Source organism: Felis catus, chromosome A2 (genome assembly GCF_018350175.1).
Source record: "Felis catus isolate Fca126 chromosome A2, F.catus_Fca126_mat1.0, whole genome shotgun sequence".
Taxonomy (NCBI): Eukaryota; Metazoa; Chordata; class Mammalia; order Carnivora; family Felidae; genus Felis; species Felis catus.
The window spans coordinates 148,324,480-148,347,691 of NC_058369.1; the positions used below are offsets into that span (position 1 = coordinate 148,324,480).

The following is a 23,212-nucleotide window of genomic DNA, read 5'->3' on the forward strand; positions in this document are numbered from 1 at the left end:
CTTGCTCCTGAATCCCAGTTTCAGGAGCCAGGGAACCAACAGGAAAAACCTTTGGCCCATTTTGGCTGAATCTCGCCCTGTTTTATTCCAGGCTCCCAGATCCCCACATGAGCACAGGGTCACAGTTGGGTTCTGTCCTACTGGGAAGTGGAGAAGACCTTGCCGTGGCTGGCAAGGGGCCCCCAGCACCACCACCGAACAGCTCTGGTCTGGCACAGACCTCTCCAAGGCTCTAGGAACCTACGCCGATTTTTCTCTCCTTCTAAGAAGAACTGTGTGGCCTTAGAAGAGCTATTGTGTCTTCCTGTGCTTTTATTTTCCACTCTATAAAGATGAAGGAAACAACCCTGCTTTTTGATGGGTTTCCATAAAGCCTATAGAGCTCATGCCTGTAAACGTCTTTGGACTTTGCAGAAAAAGGAGTGAAATAAAATACAAGGTGTCACTTTTTTAAAGGCTTCAATCCAGCCAAAGGAAAAGGCATCTGGAGAACCAGCAGGCAGGCTCTTGCCAGCAAAGCTATGTGAAAGTGGCCAACTCTGAGCTTTCTGGAGACTTGGGGGACCCCTTGGCTCCCTCCTAGAATGGAGGGAGCAAGATTGTCCATCTCAGGAAAGACAACACGCTGAGCATCTAAAACCTCTCCCTGACCTCTCCCCTACTTCTTATCATGGGGGCAGTCAGGGTAGGGCTGGAGAGAGCAGGGGAAGGCCCGGGCAAGCCACGTGCAGAGCAGATGTCTGCTCCACGCCTTTGATCCCCCCTGGCCTTTCTTGCTTGGTCTGGTCAAATAGCCCAGGCCAAACACGACCCTCAGCTCCTCCCCGCTAAAAAACAATATAAGAATCAAAGTTAGGAGCAAGCTTTCAAGGTCTAGTCTCATCTTTATGGTTCTTTCCTAAAATGAGAAAATGGGGGAGGAGACAGGTGGTGGAGGGTAAAAGGGATAGAAAGAAACAAAGAAAGAAAAATCCAGATAGAGGAAGGATGGTGTCTTCTCCCTGCCGGACATAATGGTAGGGTGACCTGACAGAAAGGCATGTCAGGGGAGGCTTAAGGCATGCTGGGAATCCTCATGGCCTTGCATGTTCCTGCCTCCGCTTCATAAGGAGCCCTTGTCCCCAAGTTTCTTGGCTCTAAGCTGTGCCACAGAGACTTCTGCCATTAGCAAACATATCTTGCCTATTTTGAACCATTTACCAAGTAGATAAGGCTAAATGGTTGGCCACGCCACACAAGGAGAAACTAAGGCAGGGAGCAAGGCAGGCCATGTCTGACAGTCTCCCGCCACCCTTGGCACAAACGCGTGCCTCACTGACCTGGGAGACTTAGGCTCCTCAGCCCCCAGAATTACATTTCTGAGTGGTCAGTAACTGAATACCATTCTTCCTCTTGGCTGAGCAAAACACAAGCAAATAAATAAACAACCACCTACACAAAGAGTTGGCCAATTGCAGCACTAAATCATTGCTTGCTCAGAGGTAGCAAGTCTCTGCCACTCTGGCACCTTGAGCAGCAAGGGGTCCAGGGAGACATGTTTTCATTGGGAAGAAGCAAGGACAGCCCAGCCTGGAAGCCTGGTGGCCAGGGCTCTGCCTGTCTTCGGCTCGTGACAGCTCCCTGAGAGGGAGGCAGCTGGTCAGCTCACCTGTGCCTGACACTGCCTACCTCAGGGTGTCGTCATCAGGCTCCAAGAAGGTCAAGGCTGCAGCTGGAGTTCCCAATGTGACATTGGGATTCCAGGGACAATGATGGCTTTCTCCCACGCCCCCACCTTGCATGGGTTTCTCCCTCTACATAGGGCCCCAGGTGATAGAGATGTGAGCAAGGCCTTTGACCAGGTGCAGCCCAGGTCTGCATGGATGCTATGACACAAGGGGTCCTTGCTCTTTGTTTCCTCAAAGCAGGGGCAACGGGAAGGGGGTTTTTAACACTAAAATAACAGAAAAAAAAAAAAAACACATGACTTGGGTTCACACGGCAGCTTGCTTCCTAACTATACAACTTAGCATTCCTGTTCTCTGAGCCTCACTTCCCCTTGACTGTAATACAGCAAGACAGGACTGTCATGAGGGCCAGGTGAGAAAACGGGAGCGAAGACACTGGGTAAACTGGAAAGCACTTTGTCAATTCAAGGTGATATTTCATATTAGTTTTTTTTTAATGGAAATCCGGCCCAGAACAGGGACAGAATGGCTGCAGGGAGTGCCCCTAGCATGGCTCCTGACCAGAGCAGGCTCCCTAAGGACACCACCATGCTGGGTCTGAGCAACCACAGGGTAATTAGAGCACCAGGGGGAGGAGGAGGGAGGACCCCACAGGGCCCACAGACCCGGGAGGCTGAGGAGTAAGGAGCAGATGCCAGGGCCGTGTGGGCCTTGGAAGAAAAGGCTAATTGGTGAAAGCCTTCGACAGGTGAGGAGGGCTGGTGTGGATTCCAGAACACCCTGGGCAGTGGGGGAGGAGAGTGTCTGCTCTTGCCCTGGCCGAGCCTCCCCTGGGCCCCATTAACAGCAAGATTAGAGTGGCAGCCAGAGGAGCCAGGAGTGGACTGGACCCCACTGTAATCAGAAGCCGAGCCACACCTCTCCCTCAGCTGCTCCACAAATGCCCACAAATGAGCTTTGGCCATTGGTATAATGCTTATTTATTAGAGAGCAGCTTCATTCTTACCAAGGCAAAAATAAGGATCTGTTCCATGAAAATATATGTGGTGACTCTTTGGACAACCCTGTGAACAGGCCAGGGCCCACACGCTTCTGCCCCAATCAGGAAGATCTCAAATTCGCTTTCCACAAATGTTCTCATGGGTACATGGCTTATAAATTAAGACCTGTGATCCACAGGACTCCAGGGCCCATGAGCTCAAACACAGGACCATGTTTTATGTGTCTTTGTGGCCTTAGCTTCATAGAAGGTTAAGACGGATGTTAAATTGATGGATGGATGGATGGATGGATGGATGGATGGATGGATGAGCAAATAAAAGCCTGAGTTTCACAGTGGTTAACACTGAGGAACTAGAATCAGAATGTCTAGATTTGAATCCCAGCTCCACTACTTAGCGCTGTGTGACCTTGGGCAAGTCACTTACCCTCTCTGTGTCTCAGCTTATCATTGGTATAATGGGGATAATAATATGAGTATATACTTCCTAGTGCTGTGGTAAGGATTACATGATTTAATGCACATAGAACACTGTCTGACGCTTCCTAAGTGCTATGGGAATGTTAGCTCATATCGTTTGTCATCCTTAGACAATTCAGACAAGCTTTGGGAGGCTCATGTTTTTAGGGAAATTCATGGTATCTACCTCAGAGAGGTGTTATCACAACTAAGGAGACTAATGTTATCAAGATGAAATTTCAAAAGTGGTACTTCCTAAAGATCTACGAGGCCTATGAGGCTGTAGGAAGGAACAGAGGAATAGTGTAAGATCCATAACATTTAGCGTTATTCATCAGAAATGCAAATTCTTGGGGCACCGGGGCGGCTCAGTTGGTTGAGCGTCTGACTCTTGATTTCATCTCAGGTCATGATCTCATGGCTGGTGAGATGTAGCCCCAGATCAGCTCCCAGCCAGGTGTGGAATCTGCTTGGGGTTCTCTCCCTCTCTCCCTCCCTCCGCCCCTCCCTTGTTTGCACATGTGCACGTACTCTCTCTGTGTCTTTAACAAAAAAAAAAGGAAAGAAAGAAACACAAATTCTTGCATGGCCTCCGGATCTATTGGATCGGGACCCCTGGAAGTGAGACTCAGAGACCTGCATCATCGCCATGGAGGTCCCCTTCCTTGCCAGGGGCGCCACAGACCAGGCCCGGGGAGAGAAAGCACAGCCACTCTGAGCAGGCCCTACTGGCCCCGGGACGCAGAGGCCCCACGGCAGCCTCCCCAGCGGTGGTGGCGGAGGTGGTGTGGAGAGCCAGAGCTGACACTCCAAATTACAATCTAATAGCTTCCTGCGCTTCCCTCGCGCACAGCGGCAAAGGTTACCGTGCAATTATGTGTCGCTACATACAAATGACAGAGCAGTTACGGTTACTTTACCAATTACAGGGAAATTGCTCCCACTCTGTAGAGAGACTGGCACTCTGAAAAGCTCTATCATCTCCGTGGAAAGGGGGTGTTATTCTGCCGGCATCCTTCCTGCAACAGCCTCCCCAGGCTCCGGGGGCCGGAGCTCCAAAGCGGTCGCTGGCGAACCCCAGTGGGGAGACTCTGAGGAGACTCTGAGGAGGGCTGAGGAAGACGTCAGGGCTGGGACACAGTGGGGGCATCTCCTCAGGAGTTCCTTGGCATTGCCCCCAAGCCCCACGCCCTGGTGACACATTCATAAAGAACCACTGTCACCCGATACGTGTGCCAATCCACTTTGAAGGCCATGGGTGATGAGGTGGGACACGATCTGGTCCTGAAACCACTTCTCACCCCGGCTAGCGTGGCCCTTAGTCTGGTTCCTGCTGGCAGCTCCCCAGTCAAGTGGAACAGTCGTGGCCCCGCCCTCGGTTGCCCCGCCTTTGCAGAAACCCCACATTGAGTCCTTATTATGGAAAGGTCAGAACTAGGCCAGAGCTCAGTGATCCAAATGTGGTGCTAATGAGGTAAAGGTCACCAGGTCCATCCCCCTGTGGGCCAATTAGCTCAGCTCTAGGACACAGCCTGTTCCATAGCCACAGGCTGCCCCCCTTACCCCGGGCATCGACTGTTTACAAATATCCCAAATTGATCCAAAAGAGGCCGACCAGGTAAGCCAGCAGGGAGGGACAGATACAGCCAAGTCTCCCAAACAGGGACCCAGTTGCTCTGGGTCGGCGTGGAAATACAAAGTCAGACCTGGTCCTCCCTTGCTCCGTGGGCAGCTCCTGGTCCAGCAAAGAGAGGAGTCCTTCCATGTGGGAGCACACCAGCTCTCCTGCCCTTCCTGAATGCAAAAGTAGCACTCAACCTCATGCAGAGGAGTTCTGAGCACCCCGGAATCCCCGCCACAGAGCTGGAAGGCCAGACCATCACACAGGGAGAGAAGGTGCCAGAGACTTGCCCAGGCTCACCCTCTGAAGAGCCTTGTGTTGGGCCATTTTCCGTCAAACTTTTGGTATCGTAGGCTATTGGAGCTCCTGTTTCTGTTAGGGGAAACTGAGGCGGTGAGTGAGGACAACACTACTTACTGATCTTCACTTATTAATATGCTTAAGAACGTGTAGGAAGGAACAATTAAATAAAAGCCTAGGTAAGGACCCAACTATATAAAGATGGAAACATTTCATCTGTCCCTGCCCCTTTCCCAGTGGAGACAGACAGACCTGGGCTACAACTAGACAAGGCAACACATGCCCTGCCTCAGTTTTGTACCCAGCGCTGGGGGTACAGAGGGCATGGTGACCAATGACCTGGGGCAGCAGCAGGGTTGTGCAGGATGGCTGACATCTGGGCTCAGTTCAGAGAGCTCCATCCAGCACAGGGCATGGCCACTCTTCCACATATCAGCTATTTCAGAAAAGGAAAATAACTCAAGATTTTAGAATCCAACAGCCTCATTTTGCAGAAGGGGAAATTGAGGCTTATAGCGTCCAATGACAATGCCCCCACCACCGGTGACCTAGTAAGTTGATGGGAAAATGGTACCAGAACTCCAAATCCTCAGTCCAGAGGGACAAAAACTGATCTTACGTAGGGGTTTCCTGCAGGGTTGCTATAGGGTGACCCCAAAGGAACTTATTCCAGGGCCAAAGACTACTCAGGGAAGAGCCCCTGCCTCCACTTCTCCTGTCATGCAGGATACGTGCTCTGCCTTTCTGGGACCTGTGGAAGCAACTAACTCTCCCCTATGAAGGAGGCCCTTGGCCAGTCATCAGAAAAGGGCTTCCTCCTTTCCTGGGTCTATTGGTCCCAAAGAAAGTGAGGGCTGAAGTTCTGAAAAGAAACAGAAGTTAGGAAAAAAAGAGGATCAAAGGCCCATGAGGTCCTTGCTAATGTGGAAAAGAAAAGGTCTTTAGATTCCTCATGCTCAGCAGCCCTAAATTCTTCCTGTTAATTACACACACACACACACACACACACACACACACACACACACACACACGTCCTGAAAGCTGACCATAGCAGACTTCCACTGGAAATGGGGAATCAGTGAATTACGCATGTGGGATTTCTTTTTAAAGGGAGATATTGATCAGATAAGCTGAAGTAGCTCATGTCTAAATACAGACTCCAGTTGTAAAGCCCTGCAGTATAGGAAGGTAATAATCACCCACTTATTGGGGGCCATAGCTCAAATATGACCACTGACCCCTAAGGGGTTAATAAATGCAATAGCGTCTGATGCCCACAGTGCATCTATCCCTTGAGATGACTCTGACTTTGACGGCAGGGGGAGAAGGTAGGCAAAGAGAATCCTCAGGGAGGTGGAAACATCTTGAGGTGGCTCTGGTAGGTTTTAGATTTACTTATCAGAAAGCTTCTTACTCCATAAAATAGTCCTATGTGCCCGAGTGCTCATTTCTGTGACAAGGAAAAATCCCCCAAGTTGGACCCTGACCCACCGATTCCTTTACAGTTCTGCATAAAATTTCCTTTCTCTTTTTGTCCTAACCTCTCCTCCCCTGAAAGTCTGCCTGTGGCCCATGCTGACCCCATGGGTTGAACTCTCTTGAGAGCCAGAGAAAGCCTTGCAGCAAGTGAAGGCCGGCCCTCTCACCCTGGCTGTGAGCACAGGCATCGGAAGCGGAAAGAGGGAATGAGGCCCCATCCACCTCGTTACTAAGTGCTATCTCAGAATGATTCCTGTATTGTCTTTTCCAATGAGATTGTAGGGACAATGAATGTATATGGAGACCGAGAGAGGGGAAGCCAGAAAACTACAGTCACAACAACCTGGTTAGACAAGACTGTTACTGAAGGGGCTTCATGAGAAGTATCTCAGGCTTGGAAGGACAACCCAACAAATCACACCAAGGATCCCAAGAGTCAAGTGCCAGATTTCTAAGCATCTAAAAAGGGTGGGTACCGGGGCGCCTGGGTGGCGCAGTCGGTTAAGCGTCCGACTTCAGCCAGGTCACGATCTCGCGGTCCGTGAGTTCGAGCCCCGCGTCAGGCTCTGGGCTGATGGCTCAGAGCCTGGAGCCTGTTTCCGGTTCTATGTTTCCCTCTCTCTCTGCCCCTCCCCCGTTCATGCTCTGTCTCTCTCTGTCCCAAAAATAAATAAAAAACGTTGAAAAAAAAAATTAATAAAAAGGGTGGGTACTAAAATAGAGGACAGAGGTCATTGTGTTTTAGGAGTTATGTGTGTATTTGTGGCTTCCAATGCAAACAATCATGAAAGCACTTAACTATCTATGGATCAATGGGAATGGTTTGCTAAAAGCAATGCTCATTTTCGTACTCATTTTAATATTTCTGCATGTGCTTGAGATCGTCTGTGCCCAATCGCACCAGGTATCTGAGTGGTCTTTCCCTCATCATCATAATAAGCTATCCTTCTGATAGGAAACTAATGCCAGTATCTTGAGCTGTTTTCCCAGGAGAGAGGCATTAAGCCAAGCACACTCTCTGTAGGCCTCGCTGTAACCAACAGTGAGCTGTAGCAACATACCCCTCCTAGGAATTGCTGAGCACAGCCAGCAAAGAGTAGCTCCAACAAGGGATCGGATCCCGGGGGTTGAACCCATGACCTTCTCCTCATTAGCTCAGCTGCTGAGAGCCCTGGGTTCCATCCCCTGATAAGCAGACAGGCTCGTGATACCCTGGCCAGAGCTACAGTCCAGCCAAGCAAGAGAATCAGGACCCCACTGGCCCAGCTCTGCAGATGGCCACCATGCTGGGGCTAGCCCAGTAGGCCAAACTGGACCTGTGGGAAATACCAGGGAAGGCTTCCTAGCATTGGGAATGGTACCAAGCACAGCCTTGTTGGGTGCCACTTCTCTCCATTTGTACCTTAACTTCAGAGGTCCCCGGTAGCTACCTGTCAAGGGCAAAGAAGCTCATCACTCCCACCTTCCCACCCCCTTCCAGAACGCAGCAGACAGCCCCCGCGCCACGAGGGCTGTAATTGGAGCGGGGCACGCCACAATGATTAAGTTTGTGTGTTTTCTGGCGGGCGCCGGGAAGCAGCGGCCCCGCTGGCCAGGCTGAATTATGGGGTAGGTCATTCCCTTGTTAGTGGGAATAAATTCTATTAGCCCCACCCTTGTTGCCGTGCATCTTCCCCTCTTGCTCCTCGGGCTCGTGAGTGAGTCTGGATAATGTTGCCTGCATGCGGGATAAATCAGCCAAACAAATCCCATTATATTTTGGAACACTGACAGAGACACAGTAATGACACCGAGACCGGGAAAAGATGTGGGCTTTCTTCTCCCGCTGATCCCGTTCCATCTACGTGGACAGCATGGGGGGCCCAATCCACAGGGGAAAAAAGAATGTAAATGGAGAGGCTGAGTGAAAAACTCTCTTAGTTGTCTTTTCCCCTTCTCTCCACTAAGTTTGTTAATGAAAAGAAGCAAGCGCCCCGCACGGAGGTGTGGCCATTCCCCTCTGCCTTGCAAAAGCTGAGGGACACCTGAAGGGAACAGCAGGGAGAGTCTGGCTTGGAATGTAGCCTCTCTTTCAAATGCCTTAACTGAGCATTCATAACATGTGCCAGATGCAGGGGAAGACGAACAGGGTACACACCAGGCCTGGGATATGGAACATGACATCTGGGTTAGGCAGAGCCCAAATCTCTCAAAAGCAGATCCTGGTGAAGAAAAAATACAAGTATGAAATCCTAGTAATGTCACTAAGTTACTTCCTGTCCCATCGGGTGGTTATTATAATAACCAAAGGAGAATATACAGGTGGGGCCGTGGAGGTTTTAAGCGTCTTACAAACACAAAGTGTTCTACGACTCTCATTATTTATTAATGTCTACGTATTTCTCTTTCCTTAGGAGTCTCAACACACTTTATGAAAGGGATATTATTTTTCTCACCTCCTTTGTGAAGATGAGACACATAGTTCAAAGCAAAAAGGAAGCTTCATCACCAGCCCAGTGGTATCTCACGAGCGAGGACTGGCTGAGACCCAGAGGTCCAAATTCTCAGAATCCCAGCCAAGACACCACCCTGTGAGGATGACAGGAGTTGAAGGAAAGGCCCAGAATGCAGATGCGGACCGTGGAGCCTGGCTGGTCTGCGTGCTCACTGAACAAGAGACCCGGATGCCCATTTCGGCTGGGCTACTAACACACCGTATGGGGCACATGTGTGTGCATGTGTGTGCACGGGAGAGAGATCTTGCCGCATTAGCTGCTCCGCGTAGTGTGTGGGTGGAGGGAGAATGTGTCACAGAAGGAGGGGGAAGAGGGCCCCGGGGGATGAGCGCAAGTGAGATAGCAGGACACAGCAGAGAGAGCAGCAGAGACAGGGATGAAGGCCTCCTCAGGTCTCCTGGCAGCTGTCTTTGTTAAAATTCTGTGTGTGGGACTCCTGGGTCCTGCCACTCTCCCTGTCGACTCGAGAGGTTCCAGACCATTCTGGAAGGACATGTCCCTTCACCTGGCCCAGCACACCACCCAAGGCTCAGCCACCATCCTGTATCCCAAAGGACCGTGTGTACTTAGCTGGGATATGACTTTGACTGCAAACCCCGTTGGCCAAAAAGAGGAAGGTGGGTGGCCTTCTCACCTGCATACCTGGAACAGAAGCCATGTCAAGGGGAGGGAGGGAAAACTTGATTCTATAAAGTTTGCAATGTGGCAGTTGCAATATGGCAGATTCCCAAATCCCAAATTTGAAGTCTGGAGTACTGGGTCAAAGGGCCATGAGGGGTGGGTACCTGGACCAATGAGAAAGTAGTGTGATGTGAGCTCTCACTGGGTGAGAGTGTGGTGTGCGGTGAGCATGTCTGATGGGCCCAGTGTGTGTGTGTGTGTGTGTGTGTGTGTGTGTGAGAGAGAGAGAGAGAGAGAGAGATAGAGTGGAGCTGAGGAAGGAGGCATGGGGCAGGCAAGAGGAGGAGTTCCTGGTCTGAGCAGGGACTATGTCTGAGCAGCAAGAGAAAGCTGCCTAGCACCATGAACAACAGGATACACCCCATCCAGCCAGAGCGGCACTTCCTGCTGACTGGGAAAAGAAAACACCCTAAGCAGACTAGCAGAAACCAGCACCCGGAGCCTGGGACGGCCTCCTGACCATGCCGGATGCTCACTCTCATGGACTTTCAGGATCCTAGGCGCCAGACGAACCTGAGTAACCATCCAGGCTGGGATGGGAGGCCAGCCCATGTCCAGGGGCAGGGGGCGACCCTGTCTCCTCCCAGGGCTGCTGTGCCTGCTAAACCAGTGCATACACAAGTCAAAGCAAGGGCACCTGTGAACGGGATTCTCCTTCACTATTCCTCACTGTCAGACATGAAGCGAAGCTTGGGGTTAAAAATCAAAAGCTCAGTCCCTGTGCCTCTGTGAATGTTGTGGGATGGAGCAGGACTGGCGGGTAAACCCCGAGTCATAGAGAGGTGTGGTGTAGCAATGGTTCTCAACCAGGGACTTCTGGAAATGTGAGAGGCTTTTCTAGTTCTTGCAGTGAATGAGGGTCCCGTTGGCACTCAGTGTTCTAGAGCCTGAGATCCCAGGATCATAAATGACCTGCAATGCCCAGACAGTGCCTGCACCATATTGCCCCACACTGGATGCCACTGGCACACCAATGAGCACAAGTGGGGAAAGCACTGGGCTGAGAATTAGGTTGTAGGTTCTAGTCCACCAATCATAAGACCTTGAGGGATCTACTTGACTCTTCTGTTCCTCCAGCTCCTCAACTGGAGGGGATGCCTGCCTTTTCTATTATCCTACTGCACTGTTGGGAGAAGAAAAGGAGGTGATGAACCCCTCTGTAAACTGTCAGGGACAATATGAACTCCTGAGGCAGCCCAGAGGCCACCACTCTCTGTTCCCACTACTGAGACGTGACCGGTGGGAGGCAATGATTCTGGATAACAGTTTCTGCCCTGAGCACCTACATTTTTGTATTGGAAGGTCACCTGAAGTTCAAGTTTTAAGGGGAAGATTAAAAAGCTGATTTTTGCCCCATATGGCCTTATCAGTACTAAAGCTGACATTGCCTGACTCCTATGTCCACTTCTCAATTGGATCCAAACTCAGGGAAGACTTAGTGGCATGAGTAATGACCTGTCCCATGACCACAGCCATTGTTCCCATCACACAGGTCATAATCACCTGCTGGGGCGCAGCTGCCTCCTGGGATCCTGGGTCCCTGGAGACCGATGTCATTTCATGATTGGCACCCACCAGGAGGGAGCACGTAGCCAAGGGCCTGACAAATGTTTCATCGATTCATTAATTAATTCGAAGGTGGAAGGGCTAGTGTTCCATGAGTTTACCCTAGAAGGCTGAAGAAAGGTTGAGGAGGCATAGATAGCTTGTTTGGGGGATCTGGGAGGCCAGGCCACTCGGCCCATGTGAACACAAGAGCTCTGGCCCACAACAGCACACTCCCCAGCCTCATTGCCCCACTCTGGGTCAGGAGTGTCAGGGCTCCCAGGAAAGGGCTGGGAACTGTCACCTTGGCCTGCTTAGGGTCATGGCACATGACAGAAGCCAGAGACAATGGGCTTCTCATGCCAGTCATCTTGTGCTCTGTAGACAGAGGGTTTGGGGAGCCTGGGTGACATGACAGCCTTCAAAAGGGAAAGACAGAGACCATCCCGTGCTGAGTAGCAGAAACAGAGATTACATCATTAGCATTAACCCTCCTGAACGCTCAGAAGCAAAGGGACTCAGGTCGGTCTTCAGTCTGCTGAGTCCCAAGATAGAATGGGACCCCCAGCTGATGCCTCTAGGACCCTCCTTCTGCCTGTGCCCTCCTGAGACCTGTAAAGCAATTTTCAGACAACAGACCATTTGTTCTTGGATACCTCTTCCCATTCAGGCTGGGAAAGCCAGGACACAGGAAAAGAATGGCCTAGAAGGCAAAGGGGGAAGCTGCTTCCATCTCCCACAAGCACCAGAAAACACCTGGGCTGCTTCACCAGCCTCTACACCCAACACCCACTCAGAGATTCGTGTTTGCGACATGCATTTACATCCCCGTGAGGAGGCCACTCTGAGCCTGCCAGCCCTTATCTCTGATGTGGACTCCGCCACCCTTCCCTGATTCACCTGGAATAAAATCAAAACAATGGGGAGCTCTCTGGGGACCTGCAGACTGAGAACCCTCCTCACATACAACCCTTCCCCCTCTGCTCACCAGGCTGTGGCCCACCACGAATGCCCCATGGAATGGCAGGCTGAGTCACACAGATGTCTTCTTCCCACTCCACCTGGTCTTCCCTGCACACAGGCAAAATACCAGCTGGGACATAATAAGGGGGCCAGAGGCCCCAGGGCTTATATTGCTTCCTGCTCTGAGTTCAGGAGGCCTGAGTTCAGGGGAAGGAATGTGGATCCCAAGAAATGGGAAGGGCCGGAAAACCCTGAAGAATACCATGAGATGAGTGGTCTACCTTAGGGAATTAGGAAAACAGGAACATAATAAAAACGAGTCACTGGTCAAGAGGTACAAACTTCCAGCTATAAAATAAATAAGTCCTGGGGATGTAATGTACTGCATGATTGACTATAGTTGATATGCTGCATTGTATATTTGAAAGTGGCTGAGAGAATAGATCTTAAAAGGTGGCACCACAAGAAAAAAAAAAAACATGTAACTGTGTGTAGATAACTGGACGTCATGTGGCAATCACTTTGCAATACATACAAATACTCAATTGTCATGTTGTACATCTGAAACCAACATGATGTTGTATGTCAATTATGTCTCAATTGAAAAAATGAACCACTAATCATACCTTTTCAAGCTCTATGGATTGTAATTATGATGAAGCTAAGGGAATCCCTTAGCCTACAAACCACAAGTCTTAAAAGTCAATCTCTTGGGCCTACGCTTCCCTCCACCGTGGTCTTACAAAGGGCAGGCTGCAGGACAGAGGCCATCCGAGATTCCATCCCACCTCACAGGCCTCAAGGGAATCTTGGACTCACAGGCAAAAGAGAACTCTAGATTCATCTAGTCCATCATTGCCTCAAGGCAGGAAAGGGAGAGAGGAAAGGAACCCAACAGCCACATGAATGGGTGGAGGACAAGCTGGGTTTGCAAGTGGTGTGCCCACGAGGACTCCTCCCTGGGGAGGCCCAGGAGCCTGGCCTGGCTGATGGCACGGGGCGCATGTGTGGTCTGAGCTGGGGCCAAATGAATTGTAGCCGAGCACCTGAGGACTGGAGCAAAGTAATCCGAGCGTCGGCCGAATCAAAGGAAACTGATACTTGACATTACAAGCTGGTGTGGCCTTTTATACTGGCTGGGGAGACAGCCCAGCCTGGTGTGGAGTTTCTGGCCTCCTCCTTTCTGCTCTCAGCCCTGAACTTGCCTCGAACTTGAAAGGGCTAATTAAAGCCCAAAGAAAAATCAAAAGCTTGTTATCTGGCTCCATGACTCCCAGCCCTGGCATTAGCTTGTCTTGCAAAGCTGTCGTCCCTCTGTTCTCTCCAAGGCCACCATGCGGTCTCAGGACCCGCAGCTCTGCAGACTTCCATGATGAACTTTGCTTTTTGTATTGTGGCAGGGAGCAAGGGCGGGGCAAACACCTGCCCATGGGCAGCCAGGCTGATCCCTGCAGCTGAGTCTACTCCCAAAAGCATCACCCGAAAAGACAGAATCTGAGCCAGTTTTCTACAGAAAAGCATCTATGGAAAAAATAGCCAACCCATCTGATCTCAAAAGAACTAGCTGTTTGGTAAGCACACCACATAGACTTGCACTTTCAAACATAGGGTGTGCATACCTGTGTGCATGCTCGTGGGGGTATTTATTGTACGTGTGCACACATGCATGTGTAGGTGTGCATGTGTGTGCATGCATGTGTGCAAGTGTGATTTTCCTCAAGAGGCAAAGGAAATTTTCCTCGAGTGCTGTGTCTGCCATTCCTTCCCAAACTATGTGACTTTGGGCAATTCATTCACCTTGCTGGGCCTCGGAATGAAGGTACAGATCAGAGGGTCTCTAAGGGCCTTCCTTCTCCATGCCGGCTCTCTACTGCGTCTCCCCAGGGAGCTGTGCTTGAGGCTGTAATATATGTACATACAGTACAGCACCTGGCCTTTATAGCCTGCATTTGGGAGAAGTCCATGGCCCCCAGGTCATAAACCTGTCTTGTTTCATTGACTCTATTGAGTGAATCCGCCATTGCCTTAAACCAAAGGCTCCCAAAGATATGCCACCCACTAAGGCTCAGCAGGTACAGTGGAGTCCCCTCCACTCTCTGGCCTGGCTAAGATTGTCAACTTGTTGCTTCCTTCTCTGGCCTCTCTCATTTCCTTTGTGACACTAGGCTTCTCAGGATATCTAAAATAAATGGCATCTTTTAGTTTCAGCCCAACTACCTAGAAAACTCACCAGTGGAAAACAGCATGAGCCTAAATGTTAGGGCACCAAAGGCAAACCTTGCCAAGTCCCTTCCTTCTTCTCTGTCTCCCCAACCCCTACCTCAAAGTCCCAGAGCCTGCAAGAACAGCCCCTCCCCCCACAAGCTGCCTGGGTGCCAGCACCCTCTGAGATGGGTTTGGCAAGTAGCCATATTTCATGAAGGGAAACTTAGACTTTTTAAATCAATCAAAATACATTTCACTAATGTGGAATCCCACCAAAGTTGGGCTAGCAGTCAAGAATCACATCCGTGCAAACACATGTTCCACTTGTGTGTGAATTCTCCTTTCTTCTCTCTAGGATAGACTTTTCTCAAACTAGGTTTTTAAGTGAATGAAAAAAAAAAGGAGGGAGAAGGAGAGGGACACAGGGCATAGAAGATGCTCATAAATCAGACTTCTAAGTCACTGGAACAATGAGAAAAAACTGGACCATTTTAAAGATGAACAGATGTCAAGCCATAGCAAGCTGGATCACGAGTGAGTTAGGTTGGGAGAGGCAGGAGGATGGGTCACCTGTTGCATGTGTCCCTGGAAAGGTCTTCTAAACTAACCTTTCATTCTCCCCTTTCTCTGGTTTCCTTCAGCACTTCTGTCACTCAGTAGGGTTCCGAGGCTGCTTGCCATACCTCTTCCACGGAACAGTGCACACAGAAGATGCTTAATACATGCAGTTTTTTTTAAGTGTATTTATTTTGAGAGAGAGAGTGAGCAGGGGAAAGGCAGAGAGAGAGACAATCCCAAACAGGCTCTGCACTGTCAGCATGGAGCCTGACATGGGGCTCGATCTCACAAACCATGAGATCATGGCCCGAGCCAAAACCAAGAGTCAGAGACTTAATCGACTGAGCCATCCAGGTGCCCCATAAATGCAGTTTTCTCAGCAAGCTCTGTTTTCACCTCTGTGTTCCCTGGACTCCCACCATACCACTGCTCTCATTTAGCCATTTCCTAAGGATCCTCAAGGGACAAAAACGTGATGCTCCTGAAGCCCTAGATCTATCCCAAGTATAGAATGACTGGCTCCATTACTCCCAGTAATGGTTTTATTCTAAGTTCCCAGGAAAGTGATTTTTGGCATGGTCAGTAAGAAAGATGGATATGTGTCTTATACCACAGGACACAATAATCTTGTCTTAACAATGCCCGGTGTATGTGACATCTGGATGACACAATCCCCACCTATTTCGAGCATGCCCTCCTAGAGCCATGAGCTAATACAGAATAGAGAAAAGCATCAAATAGGAAATCTACCTTGCAGCTCTAGCTCCAGCTCTCATAAGCTCAGCGCCATAGCCATAGCATGTTTGAGCTGGTGCTGATCTGAGTCCAGTGAGACCCAGAGATGTCCCATTGGCAAAACGGGATGGGTGATTCACATCCCATGGAAACCACAGGCTAGTGTCCCCCTGCCACGCCACGCCATCCCAGCCCACAGGCTCTCCCCTGACTCACCGCACTGCTGCAGGGAATGTCCTTCACCTTAAGCCAGGCCAGGTCCAGCGTGCCCTCGCCCCGGTAGCAGGACTGCAGTCGCTCCTTAATGCGATCGTTGATCTGCTTCAAGATGAAGATGCACAGGGCCGACTCATCCAGGGATTTCATTTTCCGTTTCTGGCCCTTGGAGAAGACAGTGAACAGGAGGTCGTCCTCTGGACGGACTCCGAGGGTCCGGGCGAGCACAGCCCCGGCTTTGGACAGGTAGGCGGCCTGCAGCAAGCGGTACTCCACCCCGCCACGCTCACAGCCAATGGGCACCTCCACGTAGGAGTTGAAGGCGGTGTCCTCTTTGCAAAGCCTCACAAGCTTGGATGTATAGACCTGCTCCTTTGTGGTGGAGCCTGGTGGAGACACCATCTCAGGCTGAAGCGTCAAAAAGTAGACAAAATTGCCACTGCTGAAGCCATAGACATAGTAGATGTCAAAGTCAGGGATGACAGTGAAGGTGTCTGAAGGGATCTTAATCATCGAGGCCACAAACTCATCGTGGAAGACGTAAGCGAACATGCCGTCCGCCTCTGAGTTCTTGGTCAGCTTCCGGCTGGAGATGGTAGGGAAGTACTCTGGCTTCCCATCCACTGCTGTGGCGATGAAGAGCTTGTCATCTAGGTTGCTGTAGGAGACGATCACTCCAAAGACAGAGCCGCTCTCGTTGACTCCAGACAGGTAGTGTTCCTTTTTGTGAAAAGGCTCCCCCAGCTTGAAGAGGTCCTCCAGCCTGAGAAGCTTGCAGATGCCTTGATACAGGCTCCCACAGGCAATCAGCCTATTCTCCTTGTAGTCTATCAGGAGCATCTTGTTGACATTGTTGGTGGTGGTCAGGGGCTCATTGCATGTCTGGACGATGCGGGGTGGGTAACACTTGGGGTTGTCCTCGTCCGGCCCTGTCTGGTGGGTCACCAAGACCTTCAGGTCACTGGAGAGCTTGTAGATCCGGTTGACGGCCCCCAAATAAATGTGCCCTGTCCTCTCGTCCACCACCAAGTGATTAAAACCCTCAGCTGGCTCCCCGCGGAATGTAACAAAAGACCGCTTCTGGGACACTGGGGGTGGCTGCCGGGGGAGCAGAGTGGAGGAGCCCATCCCCACCATCAGGAGATGGGAGAGCAGGCAAGTCCAATTCCACGGCATGGCTTTCATTTCAGAAACGGGTCCTCGCGGCACGGTAGCACTTGGCACAGGGGCCTCCTCGGAGGGCCAGGACTCAGGAGTGGAGGCTCCCTGTGGGGGAAAGGAAGGATGTGATACTGGGTAATAATGGTACAGGGCTTGTGTGGCTGGCCCCTCAAAGCCCTCTGCACATGCTGAGATCAAGAACTGCACTGGAAAAGCTGGAGGCTCTGGGACTCGGCCCCCATGCATGTGTGGGTCACCCAGGTCTGGGTGACAGCAGGGCCGGGAGGGCAACTTCAACAATAACAACAATGCTATTAATAATGATAATAGCGCTGATGATGACGATGAAGCATGGCCATTGGCTATCTAGCGCCTGGCTTCATAGCAGTCACTGTCCAGCACCTTCCAGAGACTATCTCATTTCATCTTACAAACCCTTCAGAGTTGGGTATCTTCTACCTTCCCCTCCAGATCCATTTCCCACCCTTCTCTGTGCCTCAGAGGCTAGCCTGTATGGATGCTATATCTGTGGGCTGCCTGCCTTCAGGCCTGGTTAGGTACAGCCAGATGGGAGCATCAGCAGAAGGCTGGCAGGAGGGGGAGGGGACAGGGGATGGGGCTGGGCCTCCACGCTCACCCACAGGTCTCAGTGGTTCCAGATGTGCCTCTCCACACTGCCTCTCTGTCTCCAGGTGCTGTGAACCACCTCCTGCTTGACCCCACTTAGTCCTAGAGGAGGTAACGGGCCTCACTCTTCCTACCCCCAAATACTGCTCTGCTCTTAGGGAGCCATACCTTTGTGAAGAGCTCCCATATTGACCTTTGCACAAACAACTGAATTTGCACGCACTATCTCCTGCTGGGACCCTGATTCATAGTCCCCTTAAAGTAAGTAATACTTTTATCCCCGTGTTGCAGCTTAGGGAAGTTATACAACTTGCATAGCTATAAGCAGAAGTGGATTCAAACCTGGGTGTGCAAGTCTACAGTGGGTTCTCATTTTTAATTTTTTTTAAGTTTATTTATTTTGAGAGAGACAGAGACAGCATGAGCCGGGGAGGGGCAGAGAGAGAGGGAGAGAGAGAAAATCCCAAGCAGACTCTGCAGTGTCAGCACAGAGCCTGACACGGAGCTCAAACTCACAAAATCGTGAGATCGTGAGCTGAGCTGAAGTCAGACGCTTAACCGACTGAGCCACCCAGGCACCCCCAGTGGATTCTCATTCTTAACTGCTAACCCATCTCAGTTTACCCCAGCCTGGAACAGATGGGGATATGCACCAGCTACTGTTTATATGCAGCAGAATAGTCCAAACAACCCTTTATTGGGGTCCATTGGTCACAGCCCCAGTCTTCTAGGTCTACACCTATGCAGCGGACACTTCTCCTTCGCACCTCCCCACTGCCAGATAGCGCATGAGGTCAAAACTTTAAAACCACATCCTGGATCCCTTTGCACCACGACAGCAACCAGGTCCTCCGGGTACACTGCCCGGCTCTGAGCCCTGATGTCATTTTAATGAGGCAGATCTTGGCTGCCTCCCATATTGGGGCCTCCTCTGAGAGGTTTTCATTAAAAGGAGAGAACAAATGGTTCAAGAAGTGGCCCAATAAATAAATAAATAACTCCCCATGGAACAAAATAGCTCTTGGTCCTAATGGTCTTATTCATTTCTATTCAAGAGGACGGCTTCATATTTCTTCCAGTTTGAGAGAAAGCAGGGCAGGAATGGCCTGCATCTTACTTGGGGGCATCTCAGCTTTGTGGAATTTCTGTCACCCAAATCCTCAGTAATGGAGCAGTGGGAAGAGGTAGACCAGGAAGCAAGAGAACACCCCACAGGGAGAGTGCAAGGTTACACAAAGATCAAGAGAAGAAAGAAGAAAGCAAAGACAGGACGTCGTCAGCTAAGATCCCAACCAAAGCCACACGTCTTCTCGAGTGAACATCAGAGAGGAGAATGGTTTGCACACCCACAGCCCAGAACAGTCCTGTGAGTCCAGTACCTTCATTCACACCCCCATGTGGGAAATGTCTGCTCAGGGCACACACAGAATTTGCAAAATGCTGCAGGATCCAAGGACAGCCGAGGCTGGGGTCAGGTCCCAGTGGATGCCACCAGAATCTAACTTATTCAGATAGTGAAAGGTTATGTGACGGCAGCTCCCATGAGGAACGCTGACTTCTACCTTAGGGTAAGAGAGCAAGGACAAGGCTGTGGGATGGCATCTGGGCCTGGCCATGAACTAAGGGAGGACACGTGGGGCCAGAAGAGAAGAGGAGGGGTCAGTGTAGCAAAAGTCTGAACATATCAAATGGCATATTCACCAGGGAATGTTTGTCTGGAGAACAGGGTCAGGTAGGAGACAGGGCTAAAAGAGGAGCCCCCAGCCTTGTCAGGACATCCCTGCGAGGGGGAGACAAAACTTCATGGTATTGAGGAGAGAAACTTAAAGGAAGAGAGCACATGCTCCCAGAGAAGGGGCCCATGCTTCAATTTAGCCTTTGCAGAAGGACTTGACTTTGGGGTTGAGGGCTGTGGGCTCCGTGGGGGCAAGGAGGCCCACCGAGTTCACTGGTGAGTCCAGAGTGCCGGGCTCATGCCCGACGTCCAGCGGAAACTCAAGACTTACTTTCTGACCGGCAGAGAGAGGGGCTGGAAGCCAGGAGGAATGTCAGCATGTGTGGGTCATATGCCGCACCCGGGCCCCATGCACATGCTTGCACACTGACTACCTCACCCAATCAGTACAGCTGTCTGCTCTGCTTGGGGTTGTTCCATCTGCTTTTCAGATGAGGAAACTTAGGGTCTGCAAGGGCATGGGGCTAATAAATGGCAGAGTTGGGGCTGAAACCCAGGTTTGCACCCCTACAAAACCCATACTGTTCCTAGAGACACACAATTCCAGAGTCCAGAATATAGAGCACTTGGAAGCCCTTTCTAATCCATGTAAGTCCCTAGACAGAAAAGCCCCAGGACATCACCCAGGAACACCTCCCCACCTGCTCTGTAGGAGGAAGCCTAGCCCCTGGGACCCACAGGGCATAACCTGGCAGATAACATCCATCAGGCGGGCACCACTATTCACCTCTAAAAAGTGATAATGACAGAAAGTGCCTGGCACAGGGCCTTTGGCCTGGCACACGGCATTTTACTTATTAAATGATAGTTGTTCTTCTTGTCGACAAGATGAAATGAGATGAAAAGGGTTAGGATTATGATAACGAGACAGTACGTGATGGCACCATCTCAGTTAGAGTGATGAGGACTCAGGATGGTTCATCTTGAACTGCCTGTGCAAATCCAAACATCAGAGAAGAATCTAGAAGCTTTTCATCTGAAAGAGATAATCCAGTTTAATGATTTCCGATCCCCGATTTTAAAGACAAGGAAGCTGCGATCCAGAGAGGTGAGGTGATTTGTAGAAGGTCACGTAGTGAGTTGAAGGTGGGGATGGCATTGAGCTCAGGTCTCCAGACTCCCAGCCCAGTGCTCTTTCTACCACCTGCAGTCTGTCTTCCAGCTTTGTCTGAACCCACCTCAGCACCTGCTCCCTGGCCTTTGTCTTGGGTGCCATATGCCCGGCTAACACAGCTCTCAGAACATTACTGGCAACAATGAAATTCCAGCAAGGCTGGTAATCCTCACTCCAGACAGGCAGGTGCCAGTCAGGACTCAGCCACCAACTCTCTGGAGGGAACTTTCAGCAGTTCCCATATTGGAACCTGCCAGGAACCAGGGAAGTGTGCCTGCCACACCCCCTGCCTTACTGTACACACTCATGGGCCCACACGCCAATCAACAGTTCTCTAGTTTGCGAGAAGCGAGGCAAGGAAGCCTGTAATTATGAATTTACTGAGCAGAAAGGTGCCAGGGCTCTCTCTCCATCTTCTATTAGACACTGAAATGAGACACAGTTATGCATCTCAAACACTTATCACCCTCATCTAGGGATAGTGAAATTACTGTGCCTGGAGAGAGGGGAACCCACAGAAAACAATAACATATGATGGGAATAACCAGCCTCCCTTTTTACACACCACGAAAGGACTGATTAGAAAACAAGTAACAGGGAAGTGGAAGAGAGAAGGAACAAGCAAGGGTGAGGGCTCTGGCTTGCCTCACTGGAGACCCTGCTGGGCACCACCACTGCAGGGGTGACCCAAACACAGGGCACCCCCCAAGCTCCAGACCCACAAGTGGGCAGAGCTGCCAGTCCCCTGCTCCCTAGGACTGCCTGAGACTGCTCTGTCTCCAGGGTGACTCCATTCCAGGACATCTGTCCTGATAAGTGGTGACCCAACCTAGGAACCCCTGCCCCCAGTGGCACGTCCTACCCACATCATTTCTCTCTCGGTCATCAATTAGCTGCTTTTCAAAGTATTGGAGGGAGCATTCATCCCAACTCTGATTCTTAAAGGCAAGTGAGGTGACTGGGTCACCCCAAGATCACCCCAAAGACCTCACTGAACCAGCAGAATGGGTAATGAGTGGAAAGGTGGGGAACAAAAAGGCTCTGGATCAAACCCAAACACACTGCACATTTCCCTTCTTTGAAATCAGATTTTAATTCTGAATGATCTCAGGGGAGATGGGACTCATTTTTAGAAGCTGATCATCATTTTGATTAAAGAAATTGGGGCTGTCTTTGTTTTATGTGGCAAGTGTTGAAGAGCTCAAACTAATTTTCACGAAATAGCACCCTCCTCTCAGATTCCTGAGTAGAAGAGAGGAAAGTTATTACAGACTAGTTTAAAATAGCAATTACTTCACGAAATTACTTTAGAGTTTACAAAATGTTTTCATATACATTACCTTGTTCTGGATTTATTGTTCACTGTTAGGTAGAAGAAGTATTTGTAAGTCTGCCTCCTTTATAAATAAGGAAACTGAGGCATGAGCAGATACAAGTCAGGTCTGGGCTGAGGCAACACAAAGTCATGCTGGGGTTTGGAAAGTTCTTCAGTTGTCCACAGGACCTTTGCAATGGGATAACAGAACATTCTGAAGACATATTCTAGGATGATGTTTCAAAAGACCATCTCTACAACATACCGTGAACCCAGAAACCAATTGAGTGAGTCACACGAGCTTTTTTATGAAATCAAGTAGAAGAGAAAAATAAGACTATGCCACTTTTAGGAAGGGTAACCACTATTTAGTGAGACTCTTGTTTCAGCCATATATATGTATGCATTGAATGTGATGTGAATGTATTTCTTCCTGTTAGTCACTGAGATGGTTAATTTTATAGGTCAACGTGGCTGGGCTACGGTACCCAGGTACACAGGAAAACATTATTCTGGATGTCTCTGTGAGGATGTTTTCAAATGAAATTAATATTTAAAAAATTTTTAATGTTTATTTATTTTTGAGAGACAGACAGAGAGCAAATGGGGGAGGGGCAGAGAGAGGGAGACACAGAATCCAAAGCAGACTCCAGGCTCCAGCTGTCATCACAGAGCCCAACTCCAGGCTTGAAACTCACGAACTGTGAGATCATGACCTGAGCTGAAGCCAGACGCCTAACCGACTGAGCCACCCAGGCGTCCTTGTTGATGAAATTAGTATTTAAATCAGGGGACTTGGGGTGATACACACTCCCCCCTATAAAGTGGGCATCTATTTAGTTGAAGACTGGCCTCTCTGAGCAAGAGGGAATTCTGCCAGCAGATAGCGTTTGGCTTTCTGCTGAGTCTCTAGTCTGTGGGCTTATGTGGCTCTCCTCTGTGTCTCCAGTTTGCAGGCCTACCCCTGTAGATTTTAGACTTGGAGACTCTATAATTGTAGGATTCCTTAAAATCTCTCTCTCTCTCTCTACACACACACACACACACACACACACACACACACACACACACGCACACACAGATTCTGTTTCTTTGAAGAACCCTGACTAATGCAGTCATGATCAAAAAGAGTTTTGAAAGACACCGTTAGAGATAGTGGATATCTGTTATTTTGCTCCTATTCACTTACCCCCTAGGGACCCACCTCTTCACCCTCTTTCAGCCCAAAAGCTTCTGGGGGAGTGGTCACCACCCCTGGTTCAAGGGGGAACACATGACTTGGGCCAAGCCAATCAGCACAGAGCTGCTGGCAGGGGGCAGGGCAGGGCAGGGCAGG

General features: G+C 50.2%; 1 protein-coding gene across 6 annotated transcripts in view; it reads right to left on the bottom strand.

The window, feature by feature from the left end:
- Positions 1-23,212, bottom strand: part of PLXNA4 (plexin A4) — a 594,729-nt gene that overhangs the window by 350,552 nt on the left and 220,965 nt on the right. For 5 of the 6 annotated variants that reach the window (XM_045052764.1, XM_045052766.1, XM_045052767.1 and 2 more), the window contains one exon: positions 15,925-17,190. In XM_045052764.1, the coding sequence (XP_044908699.1) occupies positions 15,925-17,109 (1,185 nt within the window). In that variant the 5' untranslated portion in view covers positions 17,110-17,190. Of the gene's footprint in view, positions 1-15,924; positions 17,191-21,901; positions 22,197-23,212 lie in introns of those variants that run through there. The other variant, XM_045052768.1, reaches the window with a different exon arrangement.